Below are 23,204 nucleotides of genomic sequence, written 5' to 3'. Positions count from 1 at the left end.
CAGCCCCAGCCCGAGCCCGGAGCGAGCCCGCCAGGCAGCGGCCGCGGTAGCGTCGGCGGCCGCGGCGGCGTCGGCGGCGTCGGCAGCAGCGGCCGCGGTAGCGTCGGCGGCGTCGTCGGCGGCAGCAGCAGCAGCGGCGGCCGCGGCCGCGGGTGCAGCTGAGCCTCCTGCCGCTCCTCCGGCCCCCTTCTTCCCCCCGCTGCTGCTGAATGCAGGCGGCCGGCTGGAGAGGAGACAAAGGAGGAGGAGGAGGAGGCGGGGGGCGGCGGCAGGAGGAGCAGGAGGAGGAGGAGGGGGCGGCGGCGGCGGCGGAGGAGGAGGAGGAGGGGGCGGCGGCGGCGGCGGAGGAGGAGGAGCAGCAGCAGCAGCAGCAGCCCGGGGAGCGGCGGCAGCGGCGGCAGCAGCAGCAGCAGCGGCGGCAGCGGCGGCGAGGATCGGAGCCCCGAGCCCTGCCCGGGCCGCCGGCCGCCTCCCCCCCGAGGGCCCGGCTCCCGCTGCTGCAGTGGCAGCAGCAGGAGCGGCAGCAGCAGCAGCAGCTCCGGGGCTAGCGAAGCCCGGCTCCCCGCCGCCCTCCCCGCACCCGGCCATGCCCAGCTCCATCTACCAGCCAGAGGGAGGGGAGGCGGCGGCGGCGGCGGCGGCGGCGGGACCGCCCCACGGCGGCGGCCTGGGGATGCTGAGCCCCGGCCCCGGACAGCAGCAGCAGCAGCAGCAGCCCCCCGCACCCCCGCCGCCGCCCCCGCCCACCCCGCCGCCGCCTCCGCCGCCCCCGCTCCAGGACCAAGGCGCAGAGGGGGCAGCCCCGCCGGAGCAGGAGGAGGCGGCCGCCGCCGCCCTGAGGTTCGCCCTGGACCAGCTCTCCATCTTGGGCTTGGAAGAAGAGGAGGACGACGAGGAAGAGGAAGAGGAGGAAGAAGGCGGGGTGAACGGCGAGGCCTGCGCCGAGGAGGAAGAAGAGGAGGAGGAGGACGATGAGGAGGAAGAAGACGAGACGGCCGACGGCGCCCTGGAAGATCTGGACCCCGCTACCGGGCCCGGGCTGGACGCCCCTGGAGGGGTGGCCGTCGGGGCGGGGAGCGTGCTGGGAGCCCTCCAGATGCTGGACACAGACGTGAGCCCCCCGGCCTCCAACACCACCTCCCCACCAGATGTGTTCAGCAACTTCCACCACCACCCTCACCTGAGCCACCACTCCATCCTGGCCGAGCAGATGAGTGTGATCGGCAGCCGGAAGAAGAGTGTCAACATGACCGAGTGTGTCCCCGTGCCCAGCTCAGAGCACGTCGCCGAGATTGTGGGGAGACAAGGTAAACTCCCTCCCTGCCTTCTTCCCTTCCCCCTCTCCGCCAGCGGCGCCTGCCCGGGATCCCTTTATCCAGAAAGTGACACTAGGAAAAGTGGCCTGAACGCCCCTAGCGTGGAAGTTCCGAGTGCCACCACACTGACACTCCCTTTAGAATGGGGTATGGACTTGACAGGGGCTGTGGCAGCCCCCTAGCAATGGAGTTTGGGGTCAGCATGGGGTTCAGAGGCTTTCCTTATCTTGACATGCATCCCCAATTTAGGACAAGCTCTGGGCTCTCTGTGAAAGATGTGCAAACCCCCCCCCCCCCTTCTGTATCTGGGTCACTCTTGTTCCCTTTGTGCACTCCTGGAGAGTTTAACTTGGCAAAAGCTCTCCTCTCACCCTGCCAGCCTTGATCCTCCCCCCCCCCCATGCCCCTGTGCTGGGCCCCTCTACCTTTTGTCTGCTGCCTGGTCTTGGTGGTCCCAGCTTGGGGACAGTGCCTCTCTAGCTAAAGTTTGAGGTCACGTTAGCAATCTGGAGAAAGGGAGTCCCAGGGGATGGGTGGCAGAGGAAAGGCAGGTTTTGTTCAGTTTGGGGCTTGAGGCCTTTTCTTTTTCAACATGTGCCTCCCCCCCCAAAAAAAAGTGTAAATCGGGGTCTGTCAAAACACTGATTGACATGGTGGGAGGGGGGATGTCATGTTCTGCTTTGCAGAGAATGAGTCACAAAGACCCCCCATTTCTCAACAGCCAGGGATGCTACTGGAATAATGGGGATGGTGTTCTGGGGGGATCGAGTTGATATTTTGGAACAGGTCTTGCGTGCTCTTACATGCATAGTTGATATTCCAATTGGGGTTGTATGTGGTCCCACATGTATTGATCTGATAAGCTGGTGGGTATCTGGAGTGTGGTGCCTTCCCCCCCCCCCCCCATGCTTTGGAACAGTCCCTGCTGGGGAGGAAGAGGGGGTGGTCTCCACTCTATCCCGGGCTGGAAGGCTGGGGCTGGCTCTATTGTCGGAGGGGCCTGGGTGGCTGGCTGCCCTATTGTTCCCTTTGTTAGAGGACCATGCTGCGATTAGCATGGTGACATCAGGCCCAAGGCTTCCCATTGGTGGCTGGGCTGCCCTGAGCCAGCCTACTTCCCCCCCTCCCCACTCCTTCCTAGCTCCACTCAGCCCTGGCCGGGCCCAGCCCAGCCCAGCTTGGCTGCTGGTCTCAACTTTCTCTTCCCCCCTCCTGACCCCGCCTCACCTTTTTGGCCCCCCCACCCCCTTGCCTAGCTCTTTCTTTGTGTCTTTGGGATAGGGGGGGAGCTGGGTTAGGAAACCAGGGTGGGGCTGGGCTGGTAGCACTGGGCTTGGAAAGACTGCCGGGCTCCCTCTGGGCCTTCCACTGTGGCCCTCCAGGTCTGGGATAGAACTCCCAGGGTCCTGCCGGTCCCGAATGACAGTAACCTTGGCTTCGGTCTGACTTTTCCACTCATTGTCTCCTCCCTGTACTCTGTGCATTGCACTCTGTCGAGGACAGGTTTATTGTCATGTGATTGATGAGGAAACTGAGTCACAGATGACATTATAGGATTTAGAGCCTTTATGATCATTTAGTCCAGGTCTCTCATTTGACATATGGAGAAACTGAGGCCAAGAGAGATGCAGTGATGCTCAGAGTAAATGATGAGGTCTGGATTTGAGCTTCTCTGCTTTTCTCATTCTAGAGCCATTGTGTGTGTGTCTGTCTGTGTATTTAGCTGGTATTGGTCCGGTTCAGCTTCTTTTATCCTTGAAAACATTTGCTCCCAGTGTGCCAAAGAGGAGAGAGGGCTGGCTGTTGGGTAGGTCGATGAGCCTCCTCCAGGTTCAATTTCGTTGCCTCTAAGATCCAGCCAGGTGTAGGTAGGACCTACCTCCCTGGGCTGCATGGTTTGGCCGGGCTTTCTGGGGCTGGTTCTGTGGAACCCACTGTTACTGTTGCTGCTTCAGCTGGGCTCAGTTAAAGCTAGTTTGTTGCTAGTTTGGATTTAGGTAACCCTGTGCCCAGAGAGACGTCTTGGCCAAGGTCACTGGGCTCCCATCTGTGGAGTGTCTCTGGCAGCTTCCCTGCCTTCACCTCTTCAGTGGTTGCGGCCCCACCCTAGTGGGCATTGGGGAGTCATCTGGCATGGAACTCATCTGAGTAATCAGGGCGGTCCTCCTGGGCACCCATGAGGGCTTAATGGAGGAGCCTGGGATGGGTCCCCTTGTGCCTGTGACCCTCCCTCAGGACCTCTGGGAGGTGACTATCCAAGCCCTTTCCTAGTTAGAGGATCAGTGATCCAGAGGTGGAAGGTGGACCCCAGAAGCCATTGAGTCTCACCCCCTCATTTTACAAATGAGGAAACTGAGTCCTGGGGAGGTGAAGTCACTTGACCAAGGTCACACAGGTCATAGGCATCTGCATGGGTTGAACCTAGATCCTCTGACCCCAGAGTCAGTGTTTTTCAGGGCCAGCCTTGCCAGCAGGTCTTTGGCAGGGCCCAAGCATGCTGTATTCAAACAGAAGACAAACCATCGCCGTGGCTAGCGACTTCCCAAATGACCAAATCACTTTTCATGTAAGCCTCAGTTCCCCTGTCTCTTGGGGAGATTTGCACAAGGTCACTTGAGGAGTCCAGCGAATCTGGGAGCAGACCCCTGAGGGCCTGACTTCTTTCCCTACCTTGCCTTCTGGTCCAGCGGTCTCTGGTATCCTACAAGAAATTGACTGACATCCCTGTAGTAGCTGAAGGCTAGATTGATAGTCTTCTCCACCCCCCCACCCCCCTCCCCAAACACACACACACACACACACACACACACACACACACACCCTTTTGTTTCCTGGCTTCCTTCTCACCTGCCTGTTCACAGGTTAGGCAGGCGTGACTCCCACTCTGAGCAAAAGCAAACTTATTCTATGAAAGTCTGGGTTTTACACAAAGGGTAGATAGTCCATCCCCCCTTCTGTGGGGCTTTACTTTATACAAAGCAGTTTTTACACAGCTCTGGGTGATCAGGGTTTTTAACAAAGGTTATTGACCCTATTTTATGTTGAGGAAACTGAGGCACAGCTCCCCAAAGTCAGTAAATGACCAGAGCCTGGATTAGAACACAGGTCTTTTGATGCTGGGCCTAGGGCTCTAACCACTTGCCAAGATTGATAGGAAGTATTATCTTTTCTTTTTTTTGGTGAGGCAATGAGGGTTAAGTGACTTGCCCAGGGTCACACAGCTAGTAAGTGCCAAGTGTCTGAGGCTGGATTTGAACTCAAGACCTCCTGAATCCAGGGCCAGTGCTTTATCCACTGCACCACCTAGCTTCCCCTGGAAGTATTATCTTAATAGAAGCATCATTTTCTTTGTTGAAGGAGCCCCAGGAATGTCCAGCTCCCCTCAAATGCAACCCAAAGCAGGCACAATTTGTAAGATCAGTTAATCTAGCAATCTATTAATCATCTTTCTGGGCAAGATTTTGAGAAACATGTCTGTTGGGGAAGGCAAAATAAGGAAAAGAAAGTCTGCTCCCCATGGGTCCCAGTCCTGAGGAAATTCATGGGCTCCACTCTAGGAGAGATGAAGTCACCTCTCTCCCTGGCAATCTGGGGTTCACACCTGGACATTGTAGGTAGCATGGGTTAGGACTCTGCATATTTCAGAGGGGCCTGGGCCTCTGTGGCTCATCAAGCAATAAGGTGGGGGGAAAGGGCAGATGGCCACCTAGGGTCCCAGAATGGCTTAGGGTTATGGGGGATGATGCTCTGCTCACTCTAACCAGGAAGAACTTTTCATGAAAGAAGACCATGGTCCTCGGCAAGGTCAGCATGGGGGTAGTGGGATGGGGCTAGGGTGTTGGATCCCCTCTTCACATACTCTCTGTTCCCTCCCCTACCAGTCTTTGCTTACGTTTGGAGTCTGACTCCAGACCTATGGCAAGTTGGGGGGTTGGGGTTCTAGACCTGTCTACACTACCAACTTACTGTGTGACCTTAGGTAAAATGACTTCTCTTTGGGGCCTCAGTTTCTTTATCTGCAATGAGGATAATGACAGCACCTGCTCCACAAGGTTGTTGTGGGGATCCTTACATGCAGTCAGTGCAGAGCCCCAAGTGAGGGGGGAGGATGAGAAGGGGGCTCCCCGACCTTGGGAGTTGGTGTTGCTGCCAGGGGGAATGTGCCACCCACGGGAGTGAGAGACAAAGTTCTTTGTTCTCCTTCTCCAAGACTTTGAACTTCACTGGTCTCTCCTGGCCTGGCATGCCCTCCCTCCCACCTCCGCCTTTGGAAATTCTTGGGTCCTTTTAAGGTCTAGCTCAGCTCCCCACCTCCTCTGGGAGGCTTGTCCTGGTAGGCTCCCTCATGCCCCAGAATGAAAGCTATCTGATGGAAGGTGGCAATCGGGGGAATCTTCCTGGAAGAGGTGGCTTTGGAGGTGGGCCCTGAAGAGCAGGGCTTGTTTCCCTTTGGACAGAAGAGAATACACACCTACTGATTTTGTGCCGAGCTCTGTACTAAGCTCTTTACAAATATCTCACTGGATAATTTGAGCCCTTGGGGAGACCGGGCCCCTGAGCATTGTCATTCTTGAAGGGGTCGGAAAAGCTCCAAAGAGTCCTTAGTCTTAGGCGAATGCCTCCCTTTTCTGAGCCTCACTTTCCCTCTCTGTCAGATGGGGCAGAGAAGAACCTCTCCCCACCTCTCTTCTTAGGGCAATATTGAGGAAAGTGACCTTGAAGGAGTTATTGTTGAGAGAGGTGATTGTGGGATCCAGCCCACCCGGTCTGGAGAGTACCCTCTGGTTTGTCTGAACACGTTCCCACACTTCTTCCAGATGAATCCTCTTGAAAGTGATTTATCCTAATGGGAGCCCCCCCCCCAAATAGGGGTAACTTCCAACTAGGAGGGGTGTGCCCCTCCCCCAGTTACCTGCCTTTGCTAGGGTGGCATCCCACCAGAATATCCTCCCTCCTCCACCCCCTTGCCCCTAACCTCTGACCCTGCTCCAGCGCCACCTCCCCCAGGAAGTCCCTGGTGATTTCAACTTCCTGTCTTGGAGCCTGGGCTTATTGGGAATTCCCTGTAGGTGTGCCTGCCTCAATCCATATAATTGCACCGACAGACATTGTACACAGCTTTCAGGTTTGCAAAACAGCTTCCTTACTGGTGTCTCCTTTGAGTCTCTGGGCAGCTACTCCCAAAGGGGATGCTGTTAATCCCCATTTTACAGAAGAGGAAATTGGGGCTTAAAAAGAGGTGCTCGGGTAACATCCGGGTGCTTGTCCAGGGCAGGAGGCTGATGGCATCTTAAGTCTTCCCTCCCTTGGAGTCTAATCTTCGCTCCTATTCATTGTGGCTCCTTAACTTGGACTCAGATGTCATTTACATAGGGCTTTTAAGGTTCGCAAAGTGCTTGCATACATGATTTCACTGGAGCCAGCCACCCTGTGAAGGTGAGTAATGTTAGCCCCCCTGTCCAGAGAGGAGGAGGCCAGCTTGGAAGCAGGAAAATGAAACCCTCAATCATCACCTCTGCTGTTAACCAACCGTGTAACGTTGTGCCTCAGTTTCTTCTCTAAGAAGAGGTGGTTAGGTGAAATCTGCAAAACCCTTCCAATCCAAAGAATTCTGGGCTTTAGGCTTAGTAAGCTAAGAGGAGCCAGGATTGATTTTGGAGCAGGGGCCACACCTTAGGCAGATGAAGTCATTAATAGAGTATTAAGTGCTGGACATAGAAAATTTTGTGGCACTCACAGTTGAGTAGGAGGGTAACCATACCCAGACATCTATAAATCAGACAGACCCTGAGAGTTAGGGGGTGTTAGACAAGGGCAGAAGAAGGGATCCTCCCTGGGGTTTCTTCTTGGAAGGAGTGTCTGGGCCTTGGACAGTGAGGAGAATTTCCAAAGGGAAGGTGTTGGACAGGAGCAAAGGACTGGAGGTGAGAAAGGAGAGAAAAGAATGTCTGCAGGTGGTTTTGTAGAGAGGGCAGAGGCAAAGATGGCTTCAGGAGTGTGCATTTGAAGGAGCTGGGACAGCAAGTAACTGGTGCAGACAAAATGGGTGGCCCCTGGTCTGGTGCTCATGCCACAGGAGGCACTTAGGGAAGGGGAAGAAACACTGGGTTTACAGTTGGCCAACCTAGGCCTACAATCACAAACCCATCCCCATCATTAATTCCCCCAGAGAGTAATGGGAATCCTTGGTTTCTTGGAGAAAGGACTGCGTTCTGTCCATAGTTCCCCTGTTGACCTGATGGGTGACCTCGAGTGATGCCCTTCTCTAAGCCTCAGTTTCCTTGTCTGAAAAATGACAGGGTTGGACTCTATCTCTAAGGTTCCTGCCAGCCAGCCCTAAGTCCCATGATTCCATGGGTTTCCCTACCCACAAACCCTAGAAAATCGTTGGTGGACCCAATATAATGGAAAGTGTGGTGCGGATGAGGTGATGGGTCAAGTAGATGGAGGATTGGGGGGGGGTGTCACATTCACTAACTGTGGTGTGGCTGTCCAGGAAGCCACTCGGATTTCCCATCATGTCTGCAAAATGAGAATCAGCTGGGCAGGAAAGCTTTGGCAGGCTGCGAGAGCTTAGGCCAAGGGCTAAGGGTCACTTCCATTGGAGGGAACGATTACTTGGAGGAGAGGATGGTAGGAGGCAGGGTGGAGTGTGGAGTCCAGTGGAAGTCAGTGTGCTGTGTGATCTTGCCCAAGTCATTTCTTTCAGAAGGAGAGAATGAATGTATCTCTCCCCTGAGCCTGGGCCTTGCTCACGCACCAGGAAAGGCCGCCATGGCATGCTCTTGTGCACAGGGCGCTGGGTTTGGGGTAGGAAAGACCAGGGTCTGGATCCCAAACTCTGACCCTCACTGACTGTGTAGCCCTGGACAATTCACTCTCAGCCTCAGTTACCTTATCTGTACAGAGAGGATCAGAACAGCACCTCGCTGACATTAGCAGCTCTTATCCTGACATCTCTGGATAGATTTCAGGAGATTCACGGACAATGACATCTTGATTTCAAAATAAGGGATTCCCTTTATAATCCTCTCTATTTTATTTGATCCAAATAATAATATCCTCCTGAGAAGAAGGGGGGCCACAGGCTTTACCAGACTGGCTTCCCACAGGGGTCCAGGACACAGAAAAAAGATTGAGAACCTCTGCCTTATAGCTTTATGAAGATCAAATGTGTTCACAGAGTGCTTTGCAAGCCTTCAAAACTATAAATGTGAAAACAGATTATCACCAATCCCTTCTCTCCCCTCCCTTTCAAAGCTAGGGGAATTTCCCTTCATCTGATCGTAGAGCACTGAGTTCAGATCCCCTCTCTCTACCACTTAGCTATGTGACCTTGGCCAGATTCCTTGTCTTCTCTGGACTTCAGTCTCCTCATCTATAAAATAGAGATAATGATTCCTGCACTACTTGCCTCCCGAGGCTGGCAGAAGGACAGTGCCCTGTCCTCTGTGCAAAGCTTGGAGAAACAAAGCTGTTATTATTTGCTGCTGAGCTGAGGGAGTGTCTGAGGGATATAGGAGGGCCCCTGGGGGACAGGGAGGGAGAAAGGGCTTCCAAGTCACAGGCACTAATTCCAGAGGCATCAGGTACAGTGGAAAGAACAGTATCTTTTGGAGTAAGGGGCCTTGAGTTCAGATCCTTCTTGGTCATTCACCGCCTGTGTGACTATAGATACCCCAGTGAACCTTCCCCTGGGCCTCATTTTCTTCATCTGTAAAATGAGAGAGTTGGACTGGATGGTTTGGGGTCCTTTTGAGCTCTCAACCTGTCAATCTATGGTCCTCATTCCCAGGAGCTGTCTTAAGAAGCCTCTTTTGGGGGCTGCTGCCTGAGGCTAGGCACTGTGGGGGCAGGTCTGTGAAAATCGACTTGCTCTGCTCCTGTGATGGATAGAGTGTCTGGGGAGTGCTCAGCTACCCAGAGGAGCATCTCATATAGTATAAGGGATACACTCTTTTTGTTTTGTTTTGTTTTGTTTTTTGTTTTTTTAGTGAGGCAATTGGGGTTAAATGACTTGCCCAGGGTCACACAGCTAGTAAGTGTTAAGTGTCTGAGGTCGGATTTGAACTCAGGTACTCCTGACTCCAGGGCCGGTGCTCTATCCACTGCTCCATCTAGCTGCCCCAGGGATACACTCTTAGAATCAGAAGACCTGGATTCAAATCCTCCCTTCAGCACTTACTGGCTGCTTGATCCAAGGGCAAGTCACTCCTCTGAGACTCAGTTTCCTCTTCTGTAAAACAAGGATGGCAGTGGTTGTAGCACGTCTCTCAGAGCAGTCATGAGGGGAGGGAATTAGGGTGCTGCTGGGGGAAGAGGGAATGATGGGTTTTGATGGGCATTCTGCTGCAGATTTCTCTGCTGGTGTTGGGGATGTACATCTCCAGCTTTGCCTTTGTTGTGGTGTTCAGTCCTTCAGGCTTGTCTGACTCTTTGTCAGGCCCGTCTGTCCTCCACTGTCCCTCAAAGTCTGCTTTGCTCCTAGTCCAACCCTAACCCTAAGCCTTTTCTTAGTCCTTTAACAGCATCAGTCCCCTTGTCCTGTGGGGCTACTCATTCCCTTCTGGGTTGGGGGACACTTCTCCTCTCAACTCTCCTCCCACCTGTCTCGCCATCCCGTCTTGGTTTAATTTGCTGGATTGCACACATCCAGATTGTGAGGTATCCCTCCAGGCCTTGCTCCGTGCCCTCTTCCCATTCTTACGTGGCGATCTCATCATTTCCCACAGGTCTGATTCTCATCTCCATCTGCCCATCTAGCCAAGTCCCTCTGGAGCTCTCGTCCCAGATCACCTCCCTGCCTCTTAGACATTTCAAAACGTACTTCCTCTAGGCTTCTCCAACTCAGCATTGTTCAGCACGGCAGCAATTATCTCACCCTCCCAGACCCAGCCTTCTCAATCCTTCTAGACCTGGGTTTGCAGCCTCAGGGTCATCCTTGACTCCCCACTTGCTCTCACCACATAGCCATCAGTTGTCACATTTTCTCTCCATTCATGCTGCTACCGCCTTAGTTCAGCCCTTCATTGCCTCATGGTTGAATTGTTTGTTTCTTTTCTTTTTGTTTTTTAATAATATTTACCCCAATTATATGTAAAAACAATTTTTAACATTCTCTTTTTTTAAAATCTGAGTTCCAAATTCTCTTCCTCCCTCCTTTCCCTCTAGTCAGACGGTTGTAAGCAATTTGATGTAGGTTAGGTATGTGCAATCATATGAAACATTTCCATATTGTAATGTTGTGAAAGAAAACACAGACCAAGAAGAAAACACGATGGTGGGGGGAGGGGGGAGTGAAAAACAGTAGTCTTCGATCTGCATTCTTTTTTTTTTTTTAAGGGCATTGAGGGTTAAGTAACTTGCTCAGGGTCACACAGCTAGTAAGTGTCAAGTGTCTAAGTCCAGATTTGAACTCAGGTCTTCCTGAATCCAGGGCTGGAGCTTTATGCACTGTGCCACCTAGCTGCCCCCTCGACCTGCATTCAGACTCCATCCGTTCTTTCTCTGGAGGTGCATAGCATTTTCCATCCTAAATCCTTCAGAATTGTCTTGGATCATTGTATTGCTGAGAAGAGCTAAGTCCATCACAGCTGATCATCCCACAATATTCCTGTTACTCTGTACACTCTTCTGGTTCTGATCACTTCACTTTGCATCAGTTCATGTAAATCTTTCTATTGCCTGCACTATTTCAATAGCCGTCTGTTGGGTCTCCTTGCCTCCAGTCTCTCCCTGCTCAAATCTATCCCCTATGGGTCTAACCTTGTCTTTATCCTGCTCAATTAAGTGCAGTGGCTGTCCATTGTCTTCCTAATAAAATAGACTTAGCTCTGTATTTCAAGCTCAGAACTACCTATGCAGCCTTCTTCCACATCATCCCCTTCATACACTGGGTGACTCAGCCATGTGGGCCCCACACGGCCTGCAGCATTCCCTGTTGCTGACTTTGCGCTGACTCTCTACCTTGAACCTCCACATTTTAGAGTCACTGGCTCTGCTTCCTCCAGGTTTGATCTCTGGTGAGCTTCCTTCTAGAGGAGCCCCCCCCCCCAACCCGTGACTCCATATAGCTGTATCTGCTTTTTGTTTTTGTAGATTATCCAGTGAGATACAGTGCCTGGCACATAGTAGGTGCTTAATAATGTCTCCTTTCCTTATGTGTGTGTCTTGTATCCACCTATAGATGTTTATATTGTCTGACCTGTAAGCTCCTTCACCTTACCTTTCTATCTCCAGGGCCTAGTACACTGCCTGGTACACTTTTCTGATTAGACTGTGAGCACCTCGAGAGCAGGGACCTGTTTTGGCCTTTCGTTGCATCACCAGTCCTTAGCAAAATGCCTGACACATAATGAGCATTTAATAAATAGTTGTTGACCTACTGAGGTATCTGAAGAGTAAGGATGTGATCATGGAATTTAGAAGTGAAAAGGGACCTTAAAGATCATTTAGGCCAATGTCCCGCTCCCCCCAAGTCCCCCATTTTATAGATGAGGAGAATCTGGATCCACAGGTAGAAGTGACTTGCCCAGGGTCACTCAGAGACTGGATCTGTGACCTAGATGCTTATTCTACCCTATCCCGCTGAGCTTTAGGAAAGTAAGCATTCTAATGAGAATTGGCTTTTATTCAGCTCTTTAAGGTTTGCTGAGCACTTTGAATATCTTCTGAGCCTCCTGACCCCCCCCCCCAAAGAAAAAAAGAAAGGAAGGGTGAAGGGTGGGTAGCGGGGATAGAATTGTCACCCTTTTACAAAGGAGGAAATAATAGCTAGTGATAGCTAGAATTTCTGCATCAACCTAAGGTTTGCCAAGCTCTTTACATCTCACAATAGCTGTGGGGTGGGAGAGGGATGCAGTGATCATTCCCATTATACATGTGGGGAAATCGAGGCAGAGAGTGATTAAAGTGACTTTCCCCAGGTCACACACATACTTCAGGTGTATAAAACCCAGCTCCCAAGTCTAGCCCCCATTTACCCTGAATGGGAAAAGACCAGAATTGGGGAGGCCAGGGTGTGGTGGCCCAGCAAGGGCTGGGGACAGGGAAGAGGGCTTGGCCATTGGGAATTGAGAGCAGGGGACAAATGGGAGATGCCTTTGTGAGGACAGCCTGGTTGGCTGGGGAGCGAGGGAAGGGGAAGAAGGAGGCAAGGAGTACTGAGAGGCTTTGAGGCTGCCTTCATCCTTGCAAAGGGGAGCCTTGTCAGCCTCTGCAGCTTTGGCTACACTTGGAGGGCATTGTCCATGGGTCCTGGTGTGCTAGCTGCAGGCTCCTCTAGGGGGAGCTGTCTGGCCCTGAGTGCCCTGGATTCCACCAGCCAATATGCATTAATTAAGCACCTCTTGGTGAAGGAAAGAATGAAACTGCTTGGGAGCCCCTCAGAGGACAGTTGAGTGTCCTTCCTTGGGTCCTAGGACATGGACTTGGGGGTTATATCTGTAGGGAGCATCCCACCCTCCCACACCACACCACAGCACACCACACCATACCCTTCCTCAGGGACTTAGCCTCTGCCCCCTGGCCCACCCTTGGTCTCTTTTCCTTATCACAACTCCAGAAGTTGATTCATTAACAAATGAAGGAACCTACATCTAGAAAGAGACCTAAGGAGGTGTCCACTTCAGCCTCCTTACAACATCTGAGCATGTGGTCAGCTGGCCTCCTTCTCAGTGATGGGAAATTCACTGCCTTCCTAACATTTACATAGCTCTTCGCTCTCTCTCTCTCTCTCTCTCTCTCTCTCTCTCTCTCTCTCTCTCTCTCTCTCTCACACACACACACACACACACACACACACACACACACACACACACACACTTTCTGTCTCTGTCTGTCTGTCTCTCTCCCTCTGTCTGTTTCTTTGGTTCTCACCATAATCAGTGAAGCAGATGCTAGAATTATGCCCAGCCAGTCCATTTGCACTTTGGGATAACTGTTAGGAAGCTTTTCCTTGCTTTGGCCACTCTACCCTGGCCCCTCCCCAGACGCTCCTGTTTTTGCCACAGGGCAAAACTGAGATGAGGTATTTGCTGGAAGTGACCTCAGACACCATCTGCTCCAACCCTCCCCCTTGTAAAGATGGGGCACTGAGGCCCAGAGATACTGAGTAACTTACTCAAGGTCACACAGCTAGTGAGTTGCAAAGCTGGGTCCCAGCCCAGATCTTGGGATTCTTACTCCCCATAGCACAGGGCCATGGAGCTCTCTGGGTTCCAGCAAAACCTGTGGCTGACCGATGGTCAGCCCACACTCGTTGGTATGAAGCATTTTGAGGATCAGGCTCCTTGATTTAGAAAGCCAACTGAGAACTGGCCTGCTTGTGGGTGAGGGACCAGGCTGTTGGGTGCTTCCCCCTGCCTCAGAACCTGCAGCGCCCCTTGGAAGGAACTAAGAATTTCCAGAATAGAGAGAGCTGGAAAGGACTTCATAGGCCTTTTATTTTACAGAGGAGGGAATTGAGGCCCACGGCCACAGTGGTAGTGTTGGATGTGGGATTTGAACCCAGGGCCCTGGCTTCCTGAGTCAGGGCTCTTTCCATCATACCACCGATGCCTCTTTGTCTGGGTCTTTTTCACTGCTGGAATGCGTGGAGGGATTGGGGGAGGGCCCTCTGCCCAGCTGCGACACCTGTGTTTAGAGAAAAGAAGCCACTGCTTGGCAGAGACATCCTCCTTCCCGGTTCACCTCCAGCTGGCCGATCCTTTGCCTTTATTCCCTGAGAAGGTGATGCAGTGGGAAGGGATCCCAGAGGCCATTGAGTCCAGCCCCCTTATTCTACAAGTGGGGAAACTGAGTCCCAGAGAAGGGAAATGACCTGCCCTGGTTGAGTCAGTCAGTAAACATTTATCAAGCATCCACTGTGTGTGTGCCAAGCACCGGAGATACAAAGAAAGGCACAAAGAGAGTCCCTGCCCTCAGGGAGCTTCCAGTCTGGTGCGGAAGATGATGTGCAAACAACTGTTTTGTTGCATTAGGTACAAATGAACTGTGCACAGGGTAAACTGGAAACATTCACAGAGGCAAGGCACTAGGCTGAGGAGAGATTGAAGAGAGTTTCATGTAGAAGGTGGGCTTTTAGGGCAGCTAGATGGTGCAGTGGATAGAGCACCGGCCCTGGAGTCAGGAGTACCTGAGTTCAAATCCGGCCTCAGACACTTAACACTTACTAGCTGTGTGACCCTGGGCAAGTCACTTAACCCCAATTGCCTCACTAAAAACAAACAAAAAAAGAAGGCGGGCTTTTAGCTGGGGCTGGAAAGAAGGGGTGGGGTGGGGTGGAGGTGAAGAGTGGGAGGGTGTTCCAGGTGTGGGGAACACCAGAGAAAATGCCTGGAGTCTGGAGGTGGAGGATCTAGTGTGAGGAAGAGCAAAGAGGCCAGCCAGTACCCTTGGATCTGAGAATATGGATGGGGGCCAATGGGGAAGGCTTGGGGGCATCAGAAGATGGTTATTGTTGTTTGTCCTTTGTTCTCAACAAGAACCCAAGGAGGGTATAAAGGGCTTCGAATGCCAAATCAGATTTTACGTTTGGTCCTGGAGATGATAGGAAGCCACTGGAGTTTATTGAGGACCGGGATGCCTTCACATAGTAGGCAGAGAGCCAGCTTACATGTGAGTCTCACATGTGGCAACATGCCGGCTGCGTGAACCTGGGCACATTTCTTAACCTCTCTGTGGTCCCCCGGGCAAACTCATTGAGACTCTTCAGTTGTGGAGGAGGTGCCAGCCTACCTTGTAAAGGGTGTTCCCTCCTCTGGGGGTTCCCTTTGCCCATTGCCATTACAGGTTTAGCCCCTTACCCCATGGTGATTTCCTATGTGATTCTGTCACAGCAGCCTGTAAAGTAAATAATACTGGTGTTCTCACCCCCATCTTACAGATGTGGAAACTGTTGGCCAGTAAATGCCTTTCCCTCCTCCACCTTTGACTGTGTGACCCGCCTTCCTGGTCCTGGGCAGAGCTGCATGGAGTTGTGAGTGACCTTCTAAATTCTGGGGAGCTCAGAGCCCAGGGTCATGTAGCAGGTCATGTCAGAGGCAGACCCAGAAGCCCTCACTGGGCCTTGCACTTGTGCTCTCTCTGCTGCTTATGGAAGGAAGGCTGACTGGCTTCAGAGAAGCTGAGTGCAAATCCCACCTTGGATGCTTATGGTCTATGTGGCCATATGTTACCTCTCTTGGCCTTAGTTTCCCCATCTGTAAAATGAAGGGGTTGAGCCAGTTGGGCTCTGAGAACCCTTCCAGCTCTGGAATCATGATGCTGATTCCTCTGTCAAAACAAAAGCCAGAAGGAATTCCATTAATTCACTGGCGCCTGAAATAAGCCCAGACTTTGATTCTTTCCCCCTTCTGTAGCTTTTTGGTGTGTACAGATTGCTCCCCCCCAACAACCCCCTATTAGGCCAGCAGTGCAAGTGTGATAATCCCCATTTTACAGATGAGCAGCCTGATCCGAAAGACTTGCCGCCAGGTCAGATGACTAACAATAATAATACAGCTCGCATTTATATTATCATGCTCTATCCTTTGCAAAGCACTATGCAAATATTCTCTCTTGTGATTCTCACAACCATGCTGAGAAGTAGGTGCCATTATGAGTACACTGAGGCAGGCAAAGATTCATTGGGGCAGATGCAAAGTTCGGGGGACATTAGGATCTTGAGCTTCAGATGGGTGGGGTTTAAGGCTGAAAACACACAAAACGAAGGATACCCCCTGGAAAAAGGGTTCTTGACAGGCCCATTTGGCTAAGGACTTTGCCTCATTCTCCATTGAAAAAAACTGAGGGCCTTCAGGAGAACCCTTCTTTTCATCTCCACCCCAGATGTCTTCTGCCCCATCTCCTTCCCCTCCCCCCAGTTTCCCACGAAGAGGTGGCTCATCTCTTTGCTAAGGCAGAGCCCTCCACACACACAGGAGATCCCATCTCCTCTAGCAGGCCATCTGTCCCCTTTCTCATCTAGCATTTCTTTCTAATCTTCCGTCTCTCCTAACTCCTGGCTCATATTCACTGCTGTCTGTATGTGCACCTACATTTCCCTTAATGCTTAACCCCCCCCTCCTCCCCCAGCCCTCAATTCAGCCATCCCCACTAGCTTCGTCCTATATCTGTCTTCCCTTCTCCACCAGCCTCCTTGACAAAGCTATCTTGAGCGCCTCCACTTCCTTTTTCCTTCCTCATTGCTTAACTCTGTCATCTGGTTTCCAGCTTCCTAGTCATTCAACTGAAATTGTTCTCTCCTGAGTGACCAGTGATCTCTTAATGTCCAGGTCCTGTGGCTTTTCTTAGCGCTCGCCCTTTTACGACAGTCTAGAGCCTTTGACACTGGAGAGATGGCCCTTTTCTGGATGCACCCATGACATGGCTCTCTCTTCTCAGTCTCCTCAGCTAGATCTTCCTCCAGGTTCCGCCCACTAATGGGGTGTCTTCCAGGCCCCTGTCCTGGGCCCTCTTCTTCAGTTGGTGACATCAACTTTCATGGAGTCAGGTGATTCCCAGATCTCTCTATTCAGCCTGACCACGTCCCACCAGCTGCCTCTTGGACATCTCAAACCGGATGTTCCATTGGCATCTCAAGCTCACTCTGTTCAAGAGAAAGCTCAATCTCCCCTCTCCCAAACTCTTTACTCTTTCCTTTCTTTTCTAGTACCGTCCAGGGCACCACCCTCCTCTGTCACCCAGGCTCACAACGTAGGGTGTCCTTCTCCTCTCCCACGCCTCATATCCAGTCTGTTGACAAGTCCTGTTTCTACCTTCACAAGATCTTTTGGATACAGAATCCTTTCTCTTCATGCACATAGCTGCCACCATGGGACAGGCCCTCATCACCTCATGGCTAACTATTGCGGTACCTTCCGGTTGATTTTCCTGTCTCAGGTATCTCATTTCCCTCAGTTGCCACAGTAATTTCTTGAAAAGACATTCTTATCACGTCCCCAGTCCCCACCCCAAATCAGTTACCTCCAAGATCAAATCCTCTGCTTCACATTGGAAGCCCTTCGCAGCCCGTCTCCTTCTTACATTTCCAGTTTTCTTATATGTTTCTCCCCTCCTTATATTTCACAGTCCAGTGACACCAACCTCCTCGCCAGCCCTGGAACAAGACCCTCCATCTCCTGATCCTGTGCCCCATTTCCTTCTCACCTCTGTTTCCTGGCTTCCTCCAAGACTCAGCTCAAACCCCGCCTTTCCTGGGTCGCCTCCAGACCCTCCCCTTCCATACATATTGGCCTTCCCTCTGTTGGCCATTCATCGTTTATCTATGTCTTGTATATACTTGGTGGTTTGCATACTGTCTGCCATAGTAGGGCAGGGATATTGTGTTTTTACCTTTCTTTGTAACCCCATCTATATTTTGCACAGTTCCCGGCACATAGTAAAAACACTTTATAGATGCTTGTTGACCGACAAGCCAGTAGAATTAGCCTTAGGCCATAGAACACAGTGTGTCAGAATGAGCACATAGAATGGCAGAGCTGAAAGGGCCTTTTAAAAAGATGGGGAAAAGGGGCAGCTAGGTGGCTCAGTGGATAGAGCACCGGCCCTGGATTCAGGAGTACCTGAGTTCAAATCTGGCCTCAGACACTTAACACTTACTAGCTGTGTGATCCTGGGCAAGTCACTTAACCCCAATTGCCTCACTAAAAAAAAAAAAAAAAAAAAAGATGGGAAAGCCTGGTTAGGCAGCAGTTCTGAAAAAAGATCTGGTGGCTTTAGTGGACTTCAAACTCCACATGAGGCAGCAGCAGTGTGAAATATGGCAGCCAAAACCAAATGTAATGAAGAGGGGCCTAGCTTGGGGCAGTGGGGAGGTGATATTTTCACTGCTGTCTCTCCACGTCAGACCTCATCTGACAGGATGGTAAACAGCCTTGAGGACAACGTGGTAATCAAAGTTCCTTTGAAGGAACAGGGAATGATTAGCTTGGAGAAGAGAAGACTGAAGTAAGGTGATATAGGTATCTTTTAGGCTTTTCAAGGGCCATCACGTGGAGCAGGGATGTCTAATGGCCCTTTGGCCTCAGAGGGCAGAACTGGAAGTGGAAGAGGCCAACGGAGGCTTTAGGTCCAGAAGAGCTTCCTAACATCTAGAGATGCCCAGCAGTAGAATAGGCTGTTTAAAGAGGGGGTGAATTCTCTCTCCCTGGTGACCTTCTAGATACTTTTCCAGAATGTTATGTTATTGGACATTGCTTTTGTATATGGGTTCGGCTAGGTTGTTACTGAGGTCCCTTCTAATGGTTCAGATGTTCTGTGAACAGAGAATGTCATAGCTGGGAGGGCCTTAGAACACAGAAGGTCAGAGCTGGGAGGGACCTGTAAGCAGAAAATGTCAAAGTTGGGAGGGCCCTTAAAACAGAGAATGTCAGAGCTGAGAGGGCCCTTAGGACATGGAATGTGAGAGCTTGGGAGGGCCTTAGAACGTGGAATGTCAGAACTGGGAGGGCCTTTTCTAAGGCTGGATGGTTTATTGATTTAAGGTTGAAAGAGCTGGATTTGAATCCTGCCTCTAGCACATGCTAAGTGTGGCTTTGTATAATCATTTAATGTTTCTGAGCCTCAGTCTCATTTGTAAAATGGGACTGATTATACCTGAACTACTTACCTTACAGGGTTGTTGTGGGGGCTCACATGAATTTCTGGGCCTCTGATTTCATTGGTAGAGGAAATTCCCAGGTGAGAAAACTTCCTCTTCCAGTCAATACCCATCAGGACCTTCTCTACAACCCCCAGTCTTGAGAATTGCCTAGAGCAGAGGGGTCATACTCCCTTCGGTCTGGCCGGGTAGGAGGGGGTGCAGCAAAACTCTGGCCTCTGCAGCCCAAACTGATTAAAATAGATTTGGGAAGTGTTAAATACAGTGCAACATACATGCTGTTAATTTGGGGCTTCACAATATGCAGCCCACGGGGATCTATTTCTGGTTGAGTTTGATGATATTGGCCTAGAATGCTGAGAAAGTTAAGTGACTTGCCCAGGGTGTCACTGCCAGTAGGTATCAGAGATTAAACTTGAACCCATATCTCTCTGGCTTTGAGTCACCACACCATGCTGCTTCTTATTTCAAATGAGAATAATCTATAAAAGGTTTTGTAGCCCTTAAAGCAGTTGGTTAGCCTCAGCTGTCATCTAACTCAACCCCCTCCCTCATTTTCCAGCCAGGAAATAGGCCCAGAGAGGAGAAAAGGTCCCACAAACAGGGATAGCTGGGATTAGAACCATGAATTGAAATCCAAGGCACACTAGTTCTGCTCCTGACAAGGTCGCCTCTGTGACCTTGGGCAGTTTGGTTAGTCTCTCTATGCCTCAGTTTCCTCATCTGTAAATGAGTACAGTTGGATTGGGTGCTTAATTCGAGAAGCATCGATAGCGGTTGTACTTGGAAGCTCGGAACTAGGGATATAAAACCCATCCAGAAGAAAGCACAGCATCCTGAATAGAGCTTTGTGCCTGTCACCAAAGAGACTTGGATTAGCCTCCTGCCTCAGATATTTACTGGCTGTGTGATTCTGGGCAAGGAGAGCCTCAGTTTCCCTATCTGTAAAACAGATAATGATCCCATGGCCTCAGAATAGTTGTGAGGATCAGATAATGATGTAGGGAAAGCCCTTTGTAAACCTCAAAGCACTATATAAATGTCAGTTATTATTATAGCTACCTTCTCCTAGGGAGTATATGACATTTAAACATAGAAATGGAATTTAGTTTCAGGGAGCGAGAAAATAACTTGGAGAAATAGTAATAGCATCCAGTACTTCTGTAGTGCTTTAAGATTTGCAAAGTGCTTTATAAATATCTTATTTGAGAGGACAACACTGGCAGGTAGGGGCTACTATTATCATTTTACAGTTGAGGAAACTGAGGTAGATGATGGACGGTTAAGTGACTTGTCCAGGGTCAAACAGCTAGTAATTGTCTGAGGCAGGATTTGAACTTGGGTCTTTCTAAATCCAGGTCAAAAGCTAACTCAGGAACGGCTTCCCAGAGGAGGTGACATCTGAGTTAAACCTTGATAAAGAACTAAGGATTCCAACAGAAAGAGACAAGGAGGGATCATATGCCAGGCATGGGGGATGTGCCTGTGCAAAGATACATAGGCAGGAGTTTAGGGAGAAATAAATGGGTTGGTTTGGCTGAAGCACAGATTGTGTAAAGGGAAGTAACTTAAGTCTGGAAAGGTAGGTAGGTGAGAGCCATATTTAACTGCTGGTCTGAGGAGTTTGGACTTGAGCCTATAAACAGTAGGGAGCCACTGAAGATTCTAGAGCATGGGCATGGATTGACATGATCGCAGCTGTGATGTTGGGAAGAAACGAAACTAGAAGAAAAAGGACCAATTAGGAGGCTCAGAGTAATCCAGGTGGGAGATGATGAGCCCCTATGCTCCTATGGCTCGGTATGTCCCTCTATTGGAGAAGGACTTAAAGGCCGGGGTCTTGGGGTCAGGACACACGGATTTAAGCTCAGTGTTCAGTGTGGGCCTTCCCTTCTACAAATGATAACCAGTCAGTCAGTAAGCATTTACTAGACACCTACTGTGTGCCCATTTTAAAAAGCACCTCCTGATGTGAAGCCTGGGGAGGAAAAGGGCCTGACTCCAGGTCCACCTTGTTGGGTTGTTCTGAGATTCCTCTGCTTTTCATTTTTAGGGGGAGTTTTGCAGGGGCATGGGGTGGAATGGGGGAGAGTGATGCTAAGTGCTTCACAAGGCCCTAGAACGGTGAGGGGTTGGTACAAGATTCCAGAGGTGAGGGGTCTGATGGTTCTTTTTCCTCTTCCACCCCAGGATGCAAGATCAAGGCCCTTCGAGCCAAAACCAACACCTATATCAAGACTCCCGTTCGGGGTGAGGAGCCAATCTTCATCGTGACTGGGCGCAAAGAGGATGTGGAGATGGCGAAGAGGGAGATCCTGTCGGCCGCTGAACATTTCTCCATGATCCGGGCCACACGCAACAAGGTCAATGGCCTGACGGGGGCTGTGCAGGGGCCTCCCAACCTCCCCGGGCAGACCACCATCCAGGTCCGCGTCCCCTACCGAGTGGTGGGGCTGGTGGTGGGGCCCAAGGGCGCCACCATCAAGCGGATCCAGCAGCAAACCCACACGTACATCGTGACCCCCAGCCGGGACAAAGAGCCTGTGTTTGAGGTGACGGGCATGCCTGAGAATGTGGACCGAGCTCGGGAGGAGATTGAGGCTCACATCACCATGCGCACAGGCTCCTTCATCGATGCTGGTGCTGAGAATGACTTTCACTCCAATGGCACTGATGTCTGCCTCGACCTGCTGGGTGGTCCCGCGGGGCTCTGGGCCAAGGCGCCCAACCCCGCCCGGCGGCCCTCGGCCGGCCTGCGTGCAGACAGCCTGGCCCCCGCGGAGGCCTTCTACGGCAGCCGGGCCCCTGCGGCCGAGGCCAGTCCCACCAGTCCCTATGGCCCGGGCCCTGGCCCCGGGGGTGGAGGCGGCTTCAGCTTTGGGGGCGATAGTCAGTCTGCTGCCCCGCCCGCCCCTCCCCTGGGCTCCGAGGACTGTGACTTTGGCTTCGACTTTTTGGCCCTCGACCTGACTACCCCAGCTACCATCTGGTCGCCCTTTGAACGCACCAACCCCCTGCAGGCCTTCGGCGGCTGTCCTTCGGTCCCCGGCTGCCCCCAGCGGAGGAACAGCGGGCTCAGCGGTGCCGCCACCCCGCGCCACTCACCCACGCTGCCTGAGCCGGGCGGCATCAGCCTCGAGCACCCGCTGGCCCGGCGCATCCCCAGCGAGCCTGTCAGTGCCCTCTCCTGGCTCCCGGGGCCCCAGGGCTCTCTGTCGTCCTTCTCCAACAGCACGGGCTATTCCTCGTCTTCGTCGTCCTCCCTACCGGGCAGCGTGTCAGCAGCCTCGGGCTCCCCTACAGACTCCAGCAGCTCTGAGGGTGCCCGCAAGGCCTCCCGGGACTGCATGGTGTGCTACGAGAGCGAAGTCATCGCCGCTCTAGTCCCCTGCGGCCACAACCTCTTCTGCATGGAGTGCGCTGTCCGGATCTGCGGAAAGGCTGAGCCCGAGTGCCCGGCCTGCCATGCCCCAGCCACCCAGGCCATTCATATCTTTTCCTAGCTGCCCCTGCCCTTCAGCGGGGAGGGGGGAGGGGGGAGCAGGGCCCAGCGTGGATGCGAGGAGGAAGGGGGACCTCCCTGCCTCCCACTCCTCCTCCTCCTCCTCCTCCCCTACCCCCCCAAGCACCCCTTTTTAAGACCCACTTTCCACTCCGACCTTTTTATTTAAAACAATGACTCCCAGGGGGAGGAGGAGGAGGGATGGGGGAGGGGAGAGGAGATTTGGGGGAGGGGGGCTGGGGCTGGGGGGGAGGGTGAGCTGGTCAGGGGAACAGGGGGAGGTATGTGAATCGGGCTTGGGGGGGAGGAAGGGGGGAATAGAAAAAGACCGAGAGAAAACCAACCTCCAATGTTTACAGAATAGCTTTAACTCGGACCCAGGTGTGGAAGCTGCCGGGACTAGGCAGGCTGGCTGTCCCACAGTTATTTCCAAATAACAGTATTCAGTTGAAAAGTTAAAATAAACAGAGAGAAGAGGTCCAATGGCACTTTTTATTTAGAACACACAAGGGTTGTCTTTTTGAGATTTCTAAACCTTTCTGGGGGCGGGCTGGGGTTTTGTACGGAGTATTCTTTGCTGGTCTCTCCTTCGAGGGCCAAGGGCTCTCTCCGCCTGGTCGCCCACCTGCCTGCGGAGAATATTGTCTTCCTTCTTTCTTTTTTAAGGGAGGGCTTTCACTTGGGGGTCCCTGGGCAGTGCGGACAGGCCAAGCTGGCCCGGGGGGAGGGGAGGGGGGAGGAGGGGTCCGGTGCCACTGGGGGGAGGGGAGTTAGCAATGATGGA

At 52.1% G+C, this 23,204-nt stretch overlaps 1 protein-coding gene across 1 annotated transcript; it reads left to right on the top strand.

Moving 5' to 3' along the window:
• The first annotated feature begins 360 nt into the window (after positions 1–360).
• Positions 361–22,629, top strand: MEX3D (mex-3 RNA binding family member D). The gene is made up of 2 exons (XM_043998375.1): positions 361–1,307; positions 21,109–22,629. The coding sequence occupies exons 1-2, from the start codon at positions 587–589 to the stop codon at positions 22,419–22,421; spliced, it is 2,034 nt and encodes a 677-aa protein (XP_043854310.1). The 5' UTR covers positions 361–586; the 3' UTR covers positions 22,422–22,629.
• The last annotated feature ends 575 nt before the right edge of the window (positions 22,630–23,204 follow it).

The sequence above is a fragment of the Dromiciops gliroides genome, chromosome 1 (genome assembly GCF_019393635.1).
Source record: "Dromiciops gliroides isolate mDroGli1 chromosome 1, mDroGli1.pri, whole genome shotgun sequence".
NCBI classification, from domain to species: Eukaryota; Metazoa; Chordata; class Mammalia; order Microbiotheria; family Microbiotheriidae; genus Dromiciops; species Dromiciops gliroides.
The sequence above is the reverse complement of the archived record's forward strand: the minus strand, read 5'-3'. Positions and strand labels throughout refer to the sequence as shown.

Excerpts from the sequence above, each read along its gene's own strand:
- MEX3D (XM_043998375.1), top strand. The coding sequence starts at position 587 with ATGCCCAGCTCCATCTACCAGCCAGAGGGAGGGGAGGCGGCGGCGGCG. Across the intron at positions 1,308-21,108 it reads CGAGATTGTGGGGAGACAAG|GATGCAAGATCAAGGCCCTT; the intron begins GTAAACTCCCTC and ends CTTCCACCCCAG.